The sequence below is a fragment of the Dama dama genome, chromosome 5 (assembly GCF_033118175.1).
Source record: "Dama dama isolate Ldn47 chromosome 5, ASM3311817v1, whole genome shotgun sequence".
Taxonomy (NCBI): Eukaryota; Metazoa; Chordata; class Mammalia; order Artiodactyla; family Cervidae; genus Dama; species Dama dama.
In genome coordinates this window covers 119,453,869-119,470,169 of record NC_083685.1, presented here as the reverse complement: position 1 = coordinate 119,470,169, position 16,301 = coordinate 119,453,869, and the positions used below count along the sequence as shown (strand labels likewise).

Sequence of the window (16,301 nt, the reverse complement as noted above, 5' to 3'; positions counted from 1 at the left end):
GTTGAATTGACATGTTTAACTTTGATTTTTGCCATCTGAATTCTCTACAAAAGAGATGCATCAGCATCAGCACCATGTTCTGACTGCCTGCTTCCTCTCAATTTCTCATCCCTAACCTAGGGCCAGCTGGATGAGGCAAGGTTTTCATCTTGGTCCTCTGTGTTTCAATCCAAAGGCTCAGAGAAGTTTTCTGCCTGGGCCAATGGACAGTAACTGACTGGAATATAATCATTCACTCATTATGTCACTTTCCAAAACTTACTCTGCATCAGGCCAGTGCTAATCAGGAGCTCCACCTCCAAGCTCAGAATCTGTTGGGATAATGTACATAATGACTGTCCCAGACTGCAAGCTGAGAAGCAGGTGGGTACAAAGCAGGTCCAAGGGAGGAACAGTTCTCACTGTGTGGCAGGTGGCTGGGGTGGCTGATGGAGGTGCCATGGGAGCTGGGTCTTCCATTCGGGTAGCTTGGTTAGCAACTGAGGGGAGGGGAACCAGGGAAGGGGGCTGACCATGTGTGAGGGAATTTGGGTTGCTGGTCCAGGTGAGGAGTGCTGAATCAAGGCTGCCTCCCTTTCCTGGACTGATGAAGGCAGGGCCTGTGTCCCTTTTGCTCCCTGTGGGCCAGGGCATCCAGCACTGGGCCCAGCATGAGGAATGTTTGATGAGTGAACAAGCTAGTGAATGAATGAATGAAAAAGTGAATGCATGAGTGGGCAATGAGTAGCCCATGAATCAAAGTTTGCCCAGAGGTTTAGAAATCAGGCAATGAGAGGACCAGGGATGCTTAGGCAAACACTGAGAGGCTACAGCCCAGGTGGAGTGGGGCTGGAGCTGGGGCCCCTGAGTCAAGGCAATAGAAGCTCCTTTATTCAGAAACAGCATTTAGCTATTGAATTTTCTGTCCTACTGTGTTTTGCACGTTTCCATGTTTCTGTGTTTTGGGGGACGCTAACGTCCTTGACTGGAGAAGGCAATGGCAACCCACTCCAGTACTCTTGCCTGGAAAATCCCATGGACGGAGGAGCCTGGTAGGCTGCAGTCCATGGGGTTGCGAAGAGTTGGACACAACTGAGCAGCTTCACTTTCACTTTTCACTTTTATGCATTGGAGAAGGAAATGGCAACCCACTCCAGTGTTCTTGCCTGAAGAATCCCAGGGACACCGGAGCCTGGGCTGCCGTCTGTGGGGTTGCACAAAGCTGGACACCACTGAAGCGACTTAGCAGCAGCAGCAGCAGCAGCCGCAGCACCAACATCCTTGACTGGAGATGATGCTAAGGGCAACTGACCTGGCTGGCCCTGGGACACTGGTCACTACAAGAGGCATGAGCCTCATACCTTCATCTCCTGCTTCCAGGCCGTCCTTGGTGTTTTTCTCAAACTTTGGTAAATATGGCTTAGACCACAGAGGCACAGGGGACAGCCTGTGCAGGGCCACCTACCCCAGGGCACATTCTGAGGGCTGCCTTTCCAGAACCTTTGCCTTAATCCAGGAGGTAAGTACTGTACACATAGCCAAATATGTAAGGTTTCTATATGTGTGAAGAATTACATAGGGACACACCCACAGACCTGCTTTCTGCCCTCAGGCATACAGAGTGATCATGCCTTCCCCAGTTTCCAAATCACCTAAGGGAGGTCTTTGGAGAAGAGATTTTGGTGGAAGAGGATTAGAAACACACTTTCAGGTCCCGTTAATACCAATAAATTTAAGGGTATTTTCAGAATTTTCTTTTTTAAATTGGTATTATAAGATTTATCTCTGAAGCTCTCATTTTTTTTAAAGAATGCAATTCAACTAGGAATGTGCTTATTTTTCACCTATAAAATTCAATTTCCAAAAATCAGATGGGGTTTAAAACATTTTACCAATTTTTAGGTGCTCTAATGAAAATGTAATTTTAAGTTGCAGTTACATTAGTGAGACATGTGAGACTTCTCTAGTAGTCCAGTGGTTAAGACTCTGAGCTTCCAATGCGGGGGTTGTGGGTTCAATCCCTGGTTGGTAAACTAAGATCCCACATGCCGTGCAATGTGGCAAAAAAAAGTTTAAAAAAGTGAGACATATTCTTTTTTATTAGGGAAAAGGGCAGAATCCTAATAAGCGGAAGTAGCTCATGTGAGCAGCTGAGTGAGCGTTGTTCTGGGCCTTTCCTGGTGAGCAGGTGGTAGATCAGCCCTGACTATGGGGCACACACATCCCCATTACCACACCTGGGCAGAGTCACCCCTTCATTTCTTTAATGTGTGGGTGTCCTAGTATATCCAGCTGGCTGCCACTGATGTACATTACAGAACTGTGTCAATTTCCATTTTGAACCCTGCAGGAACCAACCAAGCACAACTGTGCTGGTAACCTGTAAATTCCTGCACCTGGAACGTCCGGGTCTGAAGATACCACACTCCCAGCTTTGCTCTATTTGAATGACCTTTCTGTGGAAACTCAAAACACTTTCCACAAAGTGCTGGTACGAGGAAGCACAAAAGGGCTCAAGAGAGCCTGCACCACCTCCCTGGAATCCGGGAGGCACCCCTGTTCCGCTGTGCTCACCCCCTCCATTTGTTTCTTACTTGCCTGTTGAAGGCACTTGTGTTGTTTCAGCCTTTGGTTGTTATGAATAGAGCTGTTATGAACATTCTTGAATAAGCAATTTTGCAGGCATCTGCTTTCTTCTCTCTTGGGTAAATACCTAGGGATGGAATGGCTAGAGCTACACTTATGTGGTAGGGGTCTGTGGGGTGTGTGTGTAGGACTTTATGTATTAATAAGGATTAATAATTAATACATAAAGTATCAATACAGCCCCAACCAGTTTCCAGATCACCTAAGGGAGGTCTTTGGAGAAGAGCTTTTGGTGGTGAGGATTAGAAACATACTTTCCGTCCCAGTTAACATCAGTAAATTTAAGGGTATTTTCAGTATTTTCTTTTTTAAATTGGTGGTATAAGATTTATCTCTGAAGCTTTTGATAATGAATGAAATTCAACTAGCAATGTATCATTCACCTATAAAACTCGTTCTTTCCAAAAATCAAATGGGAGTTTAAAACATTTTGCCAGTTTTCAAGTGATCTACTTATGTTTTCCAACCTTAATTGTATTTTAAAATTGCAATTATGAAAGTGAAACATGTGGGACTTCCCTAGTGGTCCAGTGGTTAAGACTCTGAGCTTCCAATGCAGGGGACACAGGCACTTTATCATTCTTTATCATTTATTCTCTTCCCTGGTGGCTCAGACGGTAAAGAATGTGCCTGCAATGCAGGAGACCTGGGTTCAATCCCGGGTGTGACCAAAAAAAAAAAAAAGTTAAAAAGGTGAGACATGTTTATTATTCTTTTTTATAATGGAAAAGGGCAGAATCCTAGTAAGTGGGAGTAACTCATCTTAGCGGCTGAGTGAGTGTTGTTCTGGGCCTTTCCTATTGATCAGGAAGGGAGATCAGGTCAGGAAGATCCCCTGGAGAAGGGAATGGCAACCCACTCCAGTATTCTTGCTTGGAGAAGAATTCCATGCACAGCCCACAGGATCATAAAGAGTCAGACACAACTGAGCGACTAACATTTTCTTCTTCACTTTATAACTCTTTATCATTCATTCTCTAATTAATCAATACTTTCTATGTATTAATAAGGAAAATGATCAGGGTTGATCTTCCACCTACTTACCAGGAAAGGCCCAGAACAATACCCACTCAGTATGTTCACATGAGCTACTCCCACTGTTTAGGATTCTGCCCTTTACCATAATAAAAAACAGTAATAAGCATGTCTCATTTTAAAAAAAACTTGTTTATAGGCCACTCCATGTGGCATGTGGGATCTTAGTTTCTAACCAGGGATTGAATCCATGCTGCTTGCATTGTAAACTCAGAGTCTTAATATAATAAGAAGCTGCCAGACTATTTTGCAGTGATGGTACCACCTATATTACCACTGACAGTGTAGGAGAGTTTGCATTGCTTCACATCATTGCCTACACTTGGTTAAGTTTGGTTTTATTAATTTTAGCCATTCTTCCAGTATTCTTGTGGTTTTAATTTGCATTTCCCTGATGACTAGTGATATCAAACATCTCTCCTTGAGTATATGCATCATTCACATATCTTCTCTTGTGAAGTAGCTATTCAAGACTCTTGCCTATTTATTTTTTCATAACTTTTAACAATTTTTAAAAATTTTTTTAAATTTAATTTTAGCAAAAATTTTTTCCTTTTATGGTTTTCACTTTTGGGGTCCTGTGATCCAAAAGACACAAGGATAGTTTCCTGTTTCCTTTTTGGAAGCTTGATAGTTTCAGCTTTTACATACAGCTCTATGATCTATCTCAAATTAATTTTTCTGTGTGGTGAAAGATACAGGTCAGATTTCTCATTTGTGATTATGATGATTATTTAGATATCTAGTTGTTTCAGCAGTTTATTGAGTAGACTTCCTAAAGAAAAACTTCCTCTACACACAACACTTCTGACACCAGATGTGTGGATTTTCCATACCAAGCAATTTCCAGTTCTCTGTGGACGCCAGGTGCTGCTGCTGCTGCTGCTGCTGCTAAGTCACTTCAGTCGTGTCCGACTCTGTGCAACCCCACAGACGGCAGCCCACCAGGCTCCCCCATCCCTGGGATTCTCCAGACAAGAACACTGGAGTGGGTTGCCATTTCCTTCTCCAATGCATGAAAGTGAAAAGTGAAAGTGAAGTTGCTCAGTCGTGTCTGACCCTTAGCGACCCCATGGACTACAGCCTACCAGGCTCCTCCGTCCATGGGATTTTCCAGGCAAGAGTACTGGAGTGGGTTGCCATTGCCTTCTCCGGGATGCCAGGTGGGCCACCTACAGTTTAATTCAGTTCTCACAGGAACTACCTGGAGTTACTGCAGACCCCACAGGTTGAGGGCCCCATCCCACAAGACTGTCCCCACTTCAGACACCAATTGTAAGTAGTAGGCCCACAGGGTGCCCGTACTTAAACACTTCTATCCCACGTGGCTACAAACAGGCGTTCCCACGACCCTCTCAGGTTCAGTAATTTGATAAAATGGCTCACAAAACCCAGGGAAATAGTTATGTTAATGGACTTATCATAGGGACATTCTAAAGGATACAGCTTAACAGCCAGATGAGGAGATACAAGGGATATAGCCCAGAAGGGTCTTCAATGGAGCTTCTGCCTGTGTGGGATCAGAGTACCACTCTCCTGGCACATACATGTATTCACTGACCTGGGAGCTCTCTGAATCCCATAATTTAGAGACTTTTATGGAAGTTTCATCATATAGTCATCTTTGGTTAACAATCTTCAGTCCCTCTCCCGGAGGATAGTGGTGGGGCTAAAACTTCTGTGTCTAACACTGGCTTGGTCTTTCTGGTGACCGGCCCCCATCCATGAGCTCATCCAGAGTTGCTTCATTACAACAAAAGATGCTCCTATACCCAGGAAATTCCAAGGGATTTAAGAGCTCTGTGTCAGGAACCAGGGGCAGAGACCAAGTATATATTTATTATATCACATTGCCCTTTCCCTACAGAGTAACTTTGGCACCTCTGTTAAAATCAATTGATTTTATATGTGGAGGTCTATTTCTGGACTTTTTATTGTGTTCCACTGGTCTGTCTACTCTTACACCAATGCCACACAATTTTGCTTAGTATAGCTTTATGTTGATTTGAAAACTATAGCTACACTATATTTTATTAGCTTTTTGTTAAAAGCTGAATTAGAAAAGGCATGTCATATTCACTTTGTTACTATAGCTTTAATTTGTATTAGTATAGCCATAAGTCCTTCAAACTTAGTTCTTCTTTTTCAACATCATCTTGATCCTTTGCACTTCTATGTGAATATCAGAATCAGCTTGTCAGTTCCTACAAGCAAGCCAACTAGGGATTTGAGTGGGATAATATTGATTCTATAGACCAATTGGGCTATATAACAAACTTAGCAGATCAATATTAAAGAATACATTACTTTTGTTTAGTGATCTGTACCAATACAGTTAACTAAACCAATCAGGATGAACTTCAAGTTGGCAGGTTCTTCTCTGCATATAGGGGCTTCCCTGATAGCTCAGCTAGTAAAGAAACTGCCTGCAATGCAAGAGACCCCGGTTCGATCCCTGGGTCAGGAAGATCCCCTGAAGAAGGGATAGGCTACCCAATCTAGTATTCTTAGGTTTCCCTGGTGGCTCAGCTGGTAAAGAATTCATCTGCCATGGGGGAGACCTGAATTCGATCTCTGGGTGGGGAAGATCCCCTGGAGAAGGGATAGGCTACCCATTCCAGTATTCTTAGGTTTCCCTGGTGGCTCAGTTGGTAAAGAATCCCTCTGCAATGCGGGAGACCTGGGTTCAATCCCTGGATTGGGAAGATCACCATCCCATGGACTGTAGAGCCCATGGGGTCACAAAGAGTAACTGAGTGACTTTCACTTTGTTTTTCTTTTCTCTGCATATAGCATGGCAGTGAAAAAAACAGTATTCATAATCATGATGATAGGCACCATGAGATCATGAAATGCCTCCTGAATTGTCAAGAAAATACATGTAAGGTGTTAATGTCAGGTTGTTGTGATTGTGTCACAATTATTTGAAACTTCATAGTCATATGATACCTTTGTCTTATTTTACTGAAGTATAGTTGATTTACAACATTGTGTTAATTTCTGCTGTGCAGCTTAGTAATTCAGTTATATAGAGATATACATTCTTTTTCCTGTTCTTTTCCATTATGGTTTATTACAGGGTATTGAATATAGTTCCCCAGACTGTACAGTAGGACCTTGTTGTTTATCCATCCTATATATAATAGTTTGAAAAAAAAAAATAGTTTGCATCTGCTAATCACAAACTCCTAGTCCTTCCCTCCCCACCCTCCCTCTTCCTTGGCAGCCACAAGTCTGTTTTCTGTGTCTGTGACTGCTTCACAGATAAGTTCATTTGTGTCATATATTAGATTCCACATATAAGTGATATCATCATATGATAAATTTCCGTCTCTCTACCAAGTGGACCTCAATTCAGCTCTATGGTTTGACAAATATATGGAATACCTACTACCTGCTTGCTACTGTGATGCTGAGATAGGAACATAAGAACAGTCATATTCCTGCCTCAGAGTCAAGGATGTTTGATCAAATGGAATATTTTAAAAACTTATTTATTTATTTGGCTGTGCTGGGTCTTAGTTGTGGCACATGGGATCTAGTTCCCTGACTGGGGATGGAACCCAGGCCCCCAGCATTGGGAGCACAGAGTCTTAACCACTGGACCACCAGGGAAGTCCCCAAATAGAATATTTCATTCATCTCAGAATCCTGGGTATCAAAAAGTTTATGGTAATATGAAATTTACTCCATAGTATTTGTATTTTTTTATAAAGAAGACAGTCAGAAATGTGAAAAATAACATTTATTCAAGGTAACACCTTTTGAATTTCCAGTGCTGATTATCAGCAGGGACATATTTTAATGAACATACCTTATATTTCCTCTAAAAGCTTGGCCAAAAGAAGAGTATTTGTCTCCTCTCTGTAGAGTACATTTTTTCCATGCAATTCAAAGTGCTGTTTCTATCTTGTCGAGATGGACAGGCTACCCCCAGTCAAGGACAGAGATGAAAGTGGCGCCTGGCAGCCCAGTCAGATGGATGGAGTGGCCTGATTTCCTGAGGCAGCTTCGTGCTGAGTGTCCATCACTGGGAGTGAGTCAGACATACAGCTCAAGGTCTGCAGTAAGAGAGTCAGGGAGACAAGGCATATACCACAAACTCATGAAAAGTAACAGTACAGAAACAAAGTAACAATGCAAGGGAGGCAGTATGTTATTAAGTGTCACAGAACACACAAGTTAGGAACTCTGGGGCCCTGGAGAGCCTAGCAGAGATGCCTCAGCACTGGAATACTTTGTGCAAGAAGCAGGAATTGGATAGGTGGGGGGATGGTGCTGGGTACAGGCAGCTGATGAACAAAGGCGGAATGCAGGGATCAACAGGCAAGTGGCGGTTAGGATAGAGCTGGGTGCAGGCAGTGCCAAGGGGCTGGTGGGCACGGGTCCTCCAGGCCACTTGGGAGTAGTGGGAAGAATTGGGAAAGTTGGGCAGGAGCTGGACAGGGAGGAAACAGACTGCTGGGTCTGGCTTCCCTCTGGTGTCTAACCGTGAGCTTCTGAAGGTTTTTTGGTAGGAAAAGTTATGAAATCCGGTGTTACATTCTCAAGATCACAGGACTTCTCATCACAAATTGTTCATATTATTCTGTTAAATGAATCAAGGTCCAGTGCTGGTGATTACTCTGAATTTTTGTTTCTTAAAGAGTATCAAAGTTCATGATGATTTTATTGTCAATACGCACCCTCTCTATTGTGAAGGGCACACAGGAAGCCTTGTTTTTATTTCTCTGGTGATGTAATGAAGGGCAGACTGGCTCTGCTGGCATGGGCAAGTTAGTCAACCTCTCTGTGCCTCCTAGGAGTAATATGTGGGCAGTCAGAGCTTCTGTCAGTCAGAGGTGTATCACGAGGATGGCTGGAGCCAGTATCGAGACAGTCCTTAGAGAAGTACCTGGCATGCAGAGAATGCTGCAGGGACGGTTTATTAACCTAATCACAGACAATTCTGATAGCACTTTCCCCCTTCAGGACAGCTCGGATATAAACACTGGAAGTGTCAGGCCTTGTTTGAATCTTTTCTTCTAGAAAGAGGGTTTTCAAGAAGGGTAGCCCCCAGAGCCTCCTCAGAATGGAGGGTTTGAGCTGGAAGAGGCTTCTGAGAGCAGCCAGTGCAGGGCCCTTGTTGCAGGTAAGGAAACTGAGAATGTGGCCTCGTGGAGCAGCAGCTTCTGAACGGCTCCCTGGCTGTCTCTCCCCTCATGCAGGGGCCTCCTCCCACCTCTGGGCTGCTGCCCTTGATCTTTGCCCAGAGGTCACTACAGCCCTGGCTCACGTCACTCAGGCCTCAGGGCAGAGGTGTCCACCTCCCCTGACCCTCATGCCTGCCTCTTAGTCCGCTCACGCTGCTCTATGTGATGCTCCCTGGCTGTGCCTGTAAGTGCTCACACGTGCACTGTGGGTCCTCCATATGCCTCACCAAGCAGAGGTCCTGTGGTCATGCTCTCTTCCCGCACTTGTGTCCGGCATGGACACAGCCCCTGGATGAAAGAACAAAGCTTTGTAAACCCTGGGTCAGGTATGTCTCCTTCACATCTCTGCCTTCTGTGGCTCAATGTAAAGAGCGGCAATGCTGCCAAACCCTGAGAGCATCTCCTGGGTGCTGCTCCTCCATCTCAATGGGTGTTAGGTGCTGCTTCCTTTTGAGCCTTCTTTCACACAGGCTGGAACGTGGCAGCCGGGGCCTGCTTACTGTTCTCTGTCCAACCCTGTCCTATGCCTGGTACCCAGCAGGTGTTCACTGAGCATTCAGAATGGATGGAAGAGCTGGTGCAGGCCCCCTCTGATCTGGACCCACTGTCAGTAATCGCTTTCCTTCTCAGAACCGTGTGGTAGTTACCATTTCCACTTGCCAGGCATTGTCCATCTTTTCATCAATGAGCTTTATGTCTACATAGTAGGGACATCCTTGAGACACATCAGTGCAATGGGACAAGCTCACCCTCTTCATACCTTCTGGCTTGGGTTCCCTGCACGTGGTGCATACTCTGTGTTGATGAAAAAAAAATGTGAAAAGCAAGTGAACGTTTCTAGTGAACGGCCTTATATAAGTTCAACAGCACACAGCACAGGCTCCAAACTCAGGTCAGTTACTTTATCCTTGACCGGATGCTCTTTCTTTGGATTAACTGTGCTTTGTGAATGAAAGGTTTCCCCCCTTATTATGTCCATTCTTGTCTCATCACCACCTAAAATCTCTCCCACGTATGAGACTTCAACGAAAACTACATTTTCTTCTGTCTAGGATACTCTGCCACACTTATGGCTCAAAGCAGTGTGAACTCCCAGGGGTTTGTACTATAACCACAAACACATCTAGGGCAAATGAGACAGGCGATGTCGCATTCAGAGGAATACGTTAATTTCCATTTCTTTAGAATGGGTTGTTACACAGAGAACCCCAAGCGCCCGGCTCTGTGAGCGGAGCCCGATCTGCGGCCCTCGAGGCTTCCCGCTCCCACCGCGCCCTTGGCATCCCGGATGCTGGCCTTGCACCCCTCCCCGTACCCCTCCCCGCTTCCCCGTGGACCCTCTCCGAGGATCCTCCCCCCGCCCCCGTGGACCCTCCCCACCCTCATCCCTGCGGATTCTTACCCCTCCCCCTCCCCACCACTCCGCAGACACTCACGCTGGGGTCTCACAGCCACTGCAACCGTGGAAACGCCTGGATTTCAGCTGCCAGCACGCGGCAGGCTCCGACCAAGCCTGAGTGTGCACGCGTGACAGCAGCTGCAAAGCGCTGGGCCGGGTGAGGCGCGTGCGGGCCCCCGCCGCTTGCCCGCGCCGACCTTGACCCCAGCCCCGCTCCCGCCCTCGCCCCACGCGCGGCACTGCGCGCCGCTGTGCCGCGCGTCGGCTCCGCGGCCTCTCTGCTCCATCCCGGGTTTTCCAGGCCGCCCGGAGCCGCGCCTGCGTCGGGCGCCGCGGCCGACGTGCAAGCGCAAGGCCGGCGTGCCTCGCTATTGGTCGGCCGCCGGTAGCCCCACTGCCGTGCACCGCCTCTATAGGCGGGCGCGGCCGTCAGTCACCGGCCCGGCGCCGGCCCGCGGCGCGCCGCGCGTGTCCCGCCCCTCGCCGCCGCTCGTCGCTCGCCGGCCGGCGGCCTCGCTCGGCCCTCAGCTCCGTGGCGGCGGCGGAAGGCGGCCCGGGCCCTCGCAGGCCCATGGCGGCGGCCGCGGCGCTCCCGGGCGCGGGGGGGCCTCCCGCGGGCGGCGGGGCCGGGGGCGGCGGGGGCGCGGGCGGCGGGTCGCCGCCGGGCGGCTGGGCCGTGGCGCGCCTCGAGGGCCGCGAGTTCGAGTACCTGATGAAGAAGCGCTCGGTGACTATCGGGCGCAACTCGTCGCAGGGCTCGGTGGATGTGAGCATGGGCCACTCGAGCTTCATCTCGCGGCGCCACCTCGAGATCTTCACGCCCCCGGGCGGCGGCGGCCATGGCGGGGCGGCCCCGGAGCCGTCGGCGCAGCCCGGGCCCGACGCGGGCGGCGACTTCTACCTGCGCTGCCTCGGCAAGAACGGCGTGTTCGTGGACGGGGTGTTCCAAAGGCGCGGGGCGCCGCCGCTGCAGCTGCCGCGCGTGTGAGTGGGGCCAGGGCCAGGGCCTGGGGGCGCAGGCGGGGGTGCGGCCTGGCCAGCGGGACTCGGACCCCGACCACCGACTCTCAATCCACTCTGACCCACGATCCTCTACCCCGACCCACTACCAGGAGGGACCCAGCCCCCCCCCGCCAACGAACCTCTCCTGGTCCTAGCCACGAGTAGGGCACAGTCAGAACGTAGAGACTCTAAACCTCATTCCGACCCCGAGCCCTTGTCCATCCTTTCCACAACCAGGACCTAGATCTCGGCATCTGGCCTCGTTCTTCCCTACGATCAGACCAAGACCCTGGCTCCATCATCCTGGCAGGATCCCAGTCCATGACCCCAATGTCCCGGCTTCATCCTTAGTACCCACGACCAAAGCGCAGACTACAATCCCAGCCCGGGACCCCCCACCCTCGCCTTCCCAAAGCTGGAGGCTCAGGCAGCTGTCCACGTGGGCTGAGGTTTTCTGGGGTTCTCTGTGCAGTTCTGAGAGTATGCACAATATTTTTCATAACTAGCATGTAGGTGGTGTGGATTAGAAACGTTGGTCTGGCTGGTGGAACTGCCCCAAACAAAATTCTGTATATTTTTGACTGATGATGGCTTATCTGTTATGTTCTTTTTGTTTTACCTGATTTCAGTAGTGTATTATTTCAAGCCTGTGTTTCTTAAGCTGCCAAGGACTTCTTTTTCTTACTGTGTTTTTTGTAGCCTAGAAAGTGAAAGCTCTTGAAGAAGCATGATGAATTTTAAAATCTGTGCTCTGAACCCTAAATTTTTGGGAAAACTAGGTACTTTCAACATAACTTTTTTGAAAATAATTTAATTATTTAAAGATTATTATAAGGTCATATAGAGTGTAATTAAGTGAGCTTCGTGGGGAACTATCAGTCCCACTACAGAGCATTTCAGCTTGGTTCTCTGGTTTTGTGAGGTTAGCCTTTAGTCTACTTGAAAAACAAACTTGCTGTCTAGGAAATGGTAATTATTCTTCAGAGACCTCTAGACTGTTTCTAAGTAGAACCTTCTTCCACAAACTGAAATTTTTGACTGCTTTCAGTTGTTGGAGATGGGGTAAGATTTGTTGCTTTCTTTATTCTTTGACTTTTGTTCACGTGTGCTGTGTTATTGCTTAGCCTGGAAAGCTGTACCAGCTAATTCTTTAAACCTTGATGGGAGCATTTCAAAGAATGTTATTTTTCAAACCAGAATGCTGTTTGTGTGTATTTATACTATAGAACACCTGAAATCAATGATAGGGACCTGACAGCTGCTTCTTCATTAGGCAGTTTGTTATTTGCAAATAACTTGGTGTCATAACAAAGAGTATTATTATATTTTTACTCTGAGAAGTTTGAGATTTTTAAAGAAAATTGTATTTTTGCCATTCAGCCAGAACCATTTGTTTGTGTTGACATAACAAACATGGAAATAAATGGACTTTCTGTGAGGAGGCAGAATTCAGACTTTTGAGGGGTGGAGTGAGCCTTTAGAAGAGATGATTAAGAAAGGTAGTGGGGTAGAGGCCAGGCCTTTGGCCTTCATCTCTTGCTCTTGCACAGGGAAGAATCCATGGGCCACCGAGGCTGCCACCCGCCCTGGACTTCTTATGGCCCTGGGAACCTCTGCCCATACTGACAGAGGGGAGTGGGTTTTTTCCTGAAAGGGGTTTTGGCATTTTTATAGTGTGAGATGAGTAGATAACTGTTAGGATTTAGCAGCACCTCTCTTTTTGTAAGGCATTATTTCTAAATTGTTGGTGTAAGGGATAACATGCAAGTTAATAGAAGAAACTGTAAAGATGATTGGTGCTAGCCAAATGCAGACAAACTTTAGAAAAAAAAATTTTTTTAAATTAAACTCAGTTTTATGTTCTAAGTTCTTTTTAACACTGGAAAATCAAATTGTATTCATTTGAAAGCACCTGTAACTTAGAGTGACTAGGTATGCAGTGGTCTTAGTTTCCCCTGAGCAGGGGTCGAACCCGTGCCCCCTGCATTGGAAATGTGGAGTGTTAACCACTGAATCACTAGGGAAGTCCCCAGAGGTTGAAATATTCTTATTGCTTATTTCAGACTTGCTTACTGAATTGAAAAATCGCTGAGGAGTTTTAAAAATCTGGATGATCTCTTATTTGAATAATAATTTTATTCCATCTTTAAAATGAATTTGCACTTTATGGTATTTAAAGTTTATATACATAGAATTTGGAAGAGTACATAAGGAGTTTAGACTTGAAGTATGGTTCACTATTTTATTAAAATACTAAATATTAATTTGGGAGGAACAGAGGAAGATGAGGCCTGTGATCCTGTGTGTTGGCTGTCATTTTAAATGGTTTGGATAAGATTTAAGTACAAGCACCTTCTCCATGGTGCTTGTAAGTTCCATACATAGCGTGGACCGGTGTGTGAGTGGGTGTATTGGGGGTAGGGGGAGTAAGCTGAACACGTGAAGAGTTACAAGCGTGTGGTTTTCCAGAAAACAAATAATTTCCAAAAATCCTTGATTTGCAACCAAGTATGCAGGGCTGGGTGTTCAGAAATGCAATTTTTTCCTCCCCAGGAGCATCTGACTTGTTGGAAGTTCAGCTGTTATTGGAACTGGGAGAGGGAATTGTCTGTGGAGCTCTGGGCCAGGTTCCTGAAGTGGGCAGATGGAGTGGCCTTGCAGGTGTGACTGGGGCCAGCTGCCTGGTGCTGGAGAGGTAGAACTCAGGCTGGAAAGGATTTGGGGGACAGGTTTGTGGAATGTGAGGTTGCCTAGGCCTGGTGGGGGAGCATTTTCACGGTGGTCAGCGAGAGAATGAAGATTTTTTTTTTTTTTTTTTTGAGGAACAGGGTCCCTGTTTGTCTAAGGACCTGGTCTGGCACCTTAGTGAGCAATAAAGTGTTGTAGGAAGATCTGTTGGACAGGAAAGTCTGGGTTTGCTGTTGTTGCTCTTCTTGTGGTCATGGTAGCAAACTGAGTAGAACTGATAAATAAAAATAAGCAACTCTTTAACATTTGTGTGTACTTTGAAATGTCAAGTGAATTTGATGTATTTTTTCATCAGATCCTAAATATCTAATAGCCAGACTTATACATAGAGCAAGTTGAATTTACTATTGCCCAAAAATATTTAACATGCAGAATTGCCATTGTACCTATTTAGAAAAGTGACCCTGTTTCTATGCTGCGTTAACTGCCTATTAATTGGTGATATAACACCACCTCCTCTTTCTTATGTGGTATGTTTTAACTTGCAGATGAAGTTTGGTAATGTCACATTTGAAGATTTTCTCATTAAATCACAGAGAGCTTCCTCTTAGGTGAGGATGGGAGAGACCTGAATAAACAGTGGCTTCTGGAGCTTTGTAGTTGAAGACTCCCAAGAAAAGAACTGAAGGATCTCACAGCGACTCGGGCCTGCTTAGATGATAGGGATTGGGCAGAATGAAAGTTCCTAGAGAATAACAGTACCTGAAAGAGGGAAATAGGAAGGGAGTGCCAAGAGAGGAGAGATGTGGGAAAGGGACAGTGACTTGTAATGTCACCCTCCATGGGAAGCCATGGGCTTGGTGATTAGAGTGTTTGGTGGGTGAGGAAGGAGACAGGGTGTGGGACTCCTGGGGGAAAGAGAGGGAGAGAGTGGAGGTGTAAGAAATGGTTGTGGGGAGGAGATGGATATTATAAGAAGGACAGAGGTGAGATAAGGGTTAGAAGGAGGGTAAACTATATGGATCGCTAGGGTGAAGTGGGTGGGGGAAACTGCTGAGGGATGTAGCCAAGGTCCAAAGACTGGACAGATGACGTGTGGAGAATATAGAGTTCCCAGCAGGAGATGATAAAAGGAGGGTGTCTTCTTTGGAGACCTAAGTGGAGCCATTAGTGAGGTCTGGCATGATTTCTTGTCTCAGGGCTGCCAGATTGGCTGAAACACCTTCATTTTATGCCCTGAGCCTCTGATCAGCTTGTGGGTAGAGCTAAGAGCTGGGGCCCCGGATTGCTGGAGTCCCCAGAAGTGGGCAACATGTAATGGCAAATCCTTAGCAGACAGGCAGAGCTGCTTTGCACTTTAGAAAGTGCTCAGTGTACAAATTAGTTGCTTTTAAGAGCCACTATGTATTTTTTTTAAAGCTACAATGTTTATTCATTTGGCAAATTGAGATACATTTTTATTATCCCTGATTTGTAGACATTGGGAACATAGTGCAGCTTTTTTAGCATAAAACTTACTTTACTATGTTAAAAATAACCCAATAACCAGCTTACTTGTACTTTACTAGTGCTTAGTAATTCTTGTAGTGGTAGAACTCTCTTCATTTTAAATGTTTACTTAAGGAGTAGCTTTAGATTTTTAAATAGTTTTAATTTCTAGCACATTTTGAGAAACAGGGCTACCTGATGGGACCTGTCACCTGTAGTGGTTATTCATGTGCAACTAATTGTATCAGGAGAAAGCAAGAATGGGCACTGGGGCTGGACAGACTGGAGTCAGATTCCAGCCCAGCTACTTAATCTGAGTTGAGTTTTAGTTCCCTCACTTTTAAGAGGGGTAATAACTGACGTTGTGTGGCATAATTAGCACCAGGCCTGTGCCCTTGCCCTTGCTAGACATCAGGGGCTGCTTGTATTTTATCGCAGTGTTCTGGTGTGGAGGGGCCTGTGGAGAACTAATGTCACAGGAAATGTGACATGGTGAAAATGTCCTCAAGGGGCCAGCACTCTCCAGCTTGCTCGTAGCTCCACACATGTGCATGCAGTAGATTAATCAAAGGCCTCTGGGAGTAGTGAGCAAAGTCTGAAGTTTCTTTAGCCAAGAGAAGTTGTCTTTTCCTCACCAGGACCTGAGGATAAAGCCAGGCCATGGGATGTGATTGCTGCCATCAAGCAGGCCGAGTCAGGAGAGGTCTGTTTCAGGGTGCCCTCTCTCCTAGAGCCTCCGTTTTGGTTCTGCCCCACTCCAGTATGTCAACTTCACCACAACCTTCCCTGTTTCAGGGGGAAATAAAAAGTGCCTCTGCCTTGGGGCAAAGTCAGGAAAGGGAACTGGGTAAAAGTCATGTCCTGTTTGTGGT

General features: G+C 46.4%; 2 protein-coding genes across 2 annotated transcripts in view; one reads left to right on the top strand and one right to left on the bottom strand.

Moving 5' to 3' along the window:
- Positions 1–7,385: 7,385 nt before the first annotated feature.
- LOC133055646 (uncharacterized) lies at positions 7,386–10,824 on the bottom strand. The gene is made up of 5 exons (XM_061140779.1): positions 10,689–10,824; positions 10,289–10,619; positions 9,500–9,647; positions 9,080–9,140; positions 7,386–7,721 (listed from the first exon to the last, which is right to left on the bottom strand). The coding sequence occupies exons 1-5, from the start codon at positions 10,822–10,824 to the stop codon at positions 7,702–7,704; spliced, it is 696 nt and encodes a 231-aa protein (XP_060996762.1). The 3' UTR covers positions 7,386–7,701.
- FOXK2 (forkhead box K2) overlaps positions 10,808–16,301 on the top strand; it is a 50,779-nt gene continuing 45,285 nt past the window's right edge. Inside the window, exon 1 of the mRNA XM_061144436.1 lies at positions 10,808–11,235. Within this exon, the coding sequence (XP_061000419.1) occupies positions 10,823–11,235 (413 nt within the window). The 5' untranslated portion in view covers positions 10,808–10,822. The remainder of the gene's footprint in view (positions 11,236–16,301) is intronic.